Source organism: Salpingoeca rosetta (genome assembly GCF_000188695.1).
Source record: "Salpingoeca rosetta unplaced genomic scaffold supercont1.38, whole genome shotgun sequence".
Lineage (NCBI taxonomy): Eukaryota > Choanoflagellata > Craspedida > Salpingoecidae > Salpingoeca > Salpingoeca rosetta.
The window spans coordinates 285,048-286,305 of record NW_004754896.1 but is presented as its reverse complement, the minus strand read 5'-3'; the positions used below and the strand labels follow the sequence as shown (position 1 = coordinate 286,305).

General features: G+C 56.8%; 1 protein-coding gene across 1 annotated transcript; it reads left to right on the top strand.

Moving 5' to 3' along the window:
* Window positions 1-333: 333 nt before the first annotated feature.
* Window positions 334-1,068, top strand: PTSG_10577 (uncharacterized protein; the record flags this gene model as incomplete). Its single annotated transcript, XM_004988055.1, has 3 exons — window positions 334-424; window positions 684-775; window positions 997-1,068. 3 exons carry the CDS (start codon window positions 334-336, stop codon window positions 1,066-1,068), a joined length of 255 nt encoding a protein of 84 aa, XP_004988112.1.
* Window positions 1,069-1,258: the final 190 nt, after the last annotated feature.

Below are 1,258 nucleotides of genomic sequence, written 5' to 3'. Positions count from 1 at the left end.
GCGTGACCTCCGTCCACCGCAGGTGGCTTGCTGACGCCCGTGAATTTGAGCTTGTCGGGGCCACACAGCGAGTACGTGAAGGAGCGCCAGTCGTGTGGGTAGCCAAACGCAAGTGAGCACGGCACGGCGGGCTTCATGCCCCGTTTTTCAATCGCGTACCCCAGCATGAGGGAGATGCTCGACGAGCCCGTCTTGTGCGTCTTGATGAACACAAATTTGGGAATGTCGTGCAGCACAGGCTGCGAGGGCCGCATCAGGACAGGGGCCTGTACTGTTTTCGAGGTGGAAGCCGTTGTCCGAGCGGTAGTTTCTGGCAGGGGGGCGCTGTTCCCGATGCACATGCTGCCCGCCACCACCACCAGCAGCAGCGCAAGCGGCAACAACGACACTGCACACCAACTAGCTGTCATTGCGCTCGAGCAGAGTGGCGAGGGAGAGAGACAGAGAGACAGAGAGGGGGGGGGGGGGAAGACAGCGACGACAAGCTGACAAGGACAAAACGGTATCCAGCCTGTTGCGTGCGTGGTGTGTGTGTGTGTGTGTGTGTGTGTGTGTATGTGTGTGTGTGTGTGTGTGTGTGTGTGTGTGTGTGTGTGTGTGTGTGTGTGCAGTCGTATAGATGATGATGAGATTTATGATGTGGGATGTTGCGGCTGAAAAGGTGTGTTTCTTTTTGCATGCAGGCAAAGCAAGCAAGGGCAAGGGGAAGCACGGGGAAGCAGACGCGCGATGCAGCCACAAGGACGAGGAGCAGAGTGCAAGGAGCAGGATGCAGGTGAAAACACACACACACACACACACACACACACCGCTGTTGCGTGAGGTGAATGCAGTTGAGGATGGATGGCGGTTGTTGTTCGCTGGCCGATTGACAGGCGGTTGTTGCTTTGGGCCCGTTCACAGCGAGTAATTGTGATTGCTGGCGAGTATTGGCGAAACTGGTGGTCGGTGTGCGTTCGTGGCGAGTAATTGTTTTCTGCTGACTCACATGTGCAGCGATTGGCGCGCCGTGTTTGGCGCCAGTTGCCGTTCGAAGAGAAACCGTCCACTGGATATGGCGGAGTCTGATGTGTGCTTTGAGTGTGGGGGGAGTTCAACGTACTGCAACGAATGTACACGCTGTTCAAGGGTGCTTCACAAACAGTGTGCGGCCCTAATGCGCATGCAACATGGAGCGGTCACGTTGATCTGTGTGCAGTGCATGCAGCCACATGAGGAGGCTCCGGCTGGGTTCATTCCTCCTTCACGTGAGTGTGTG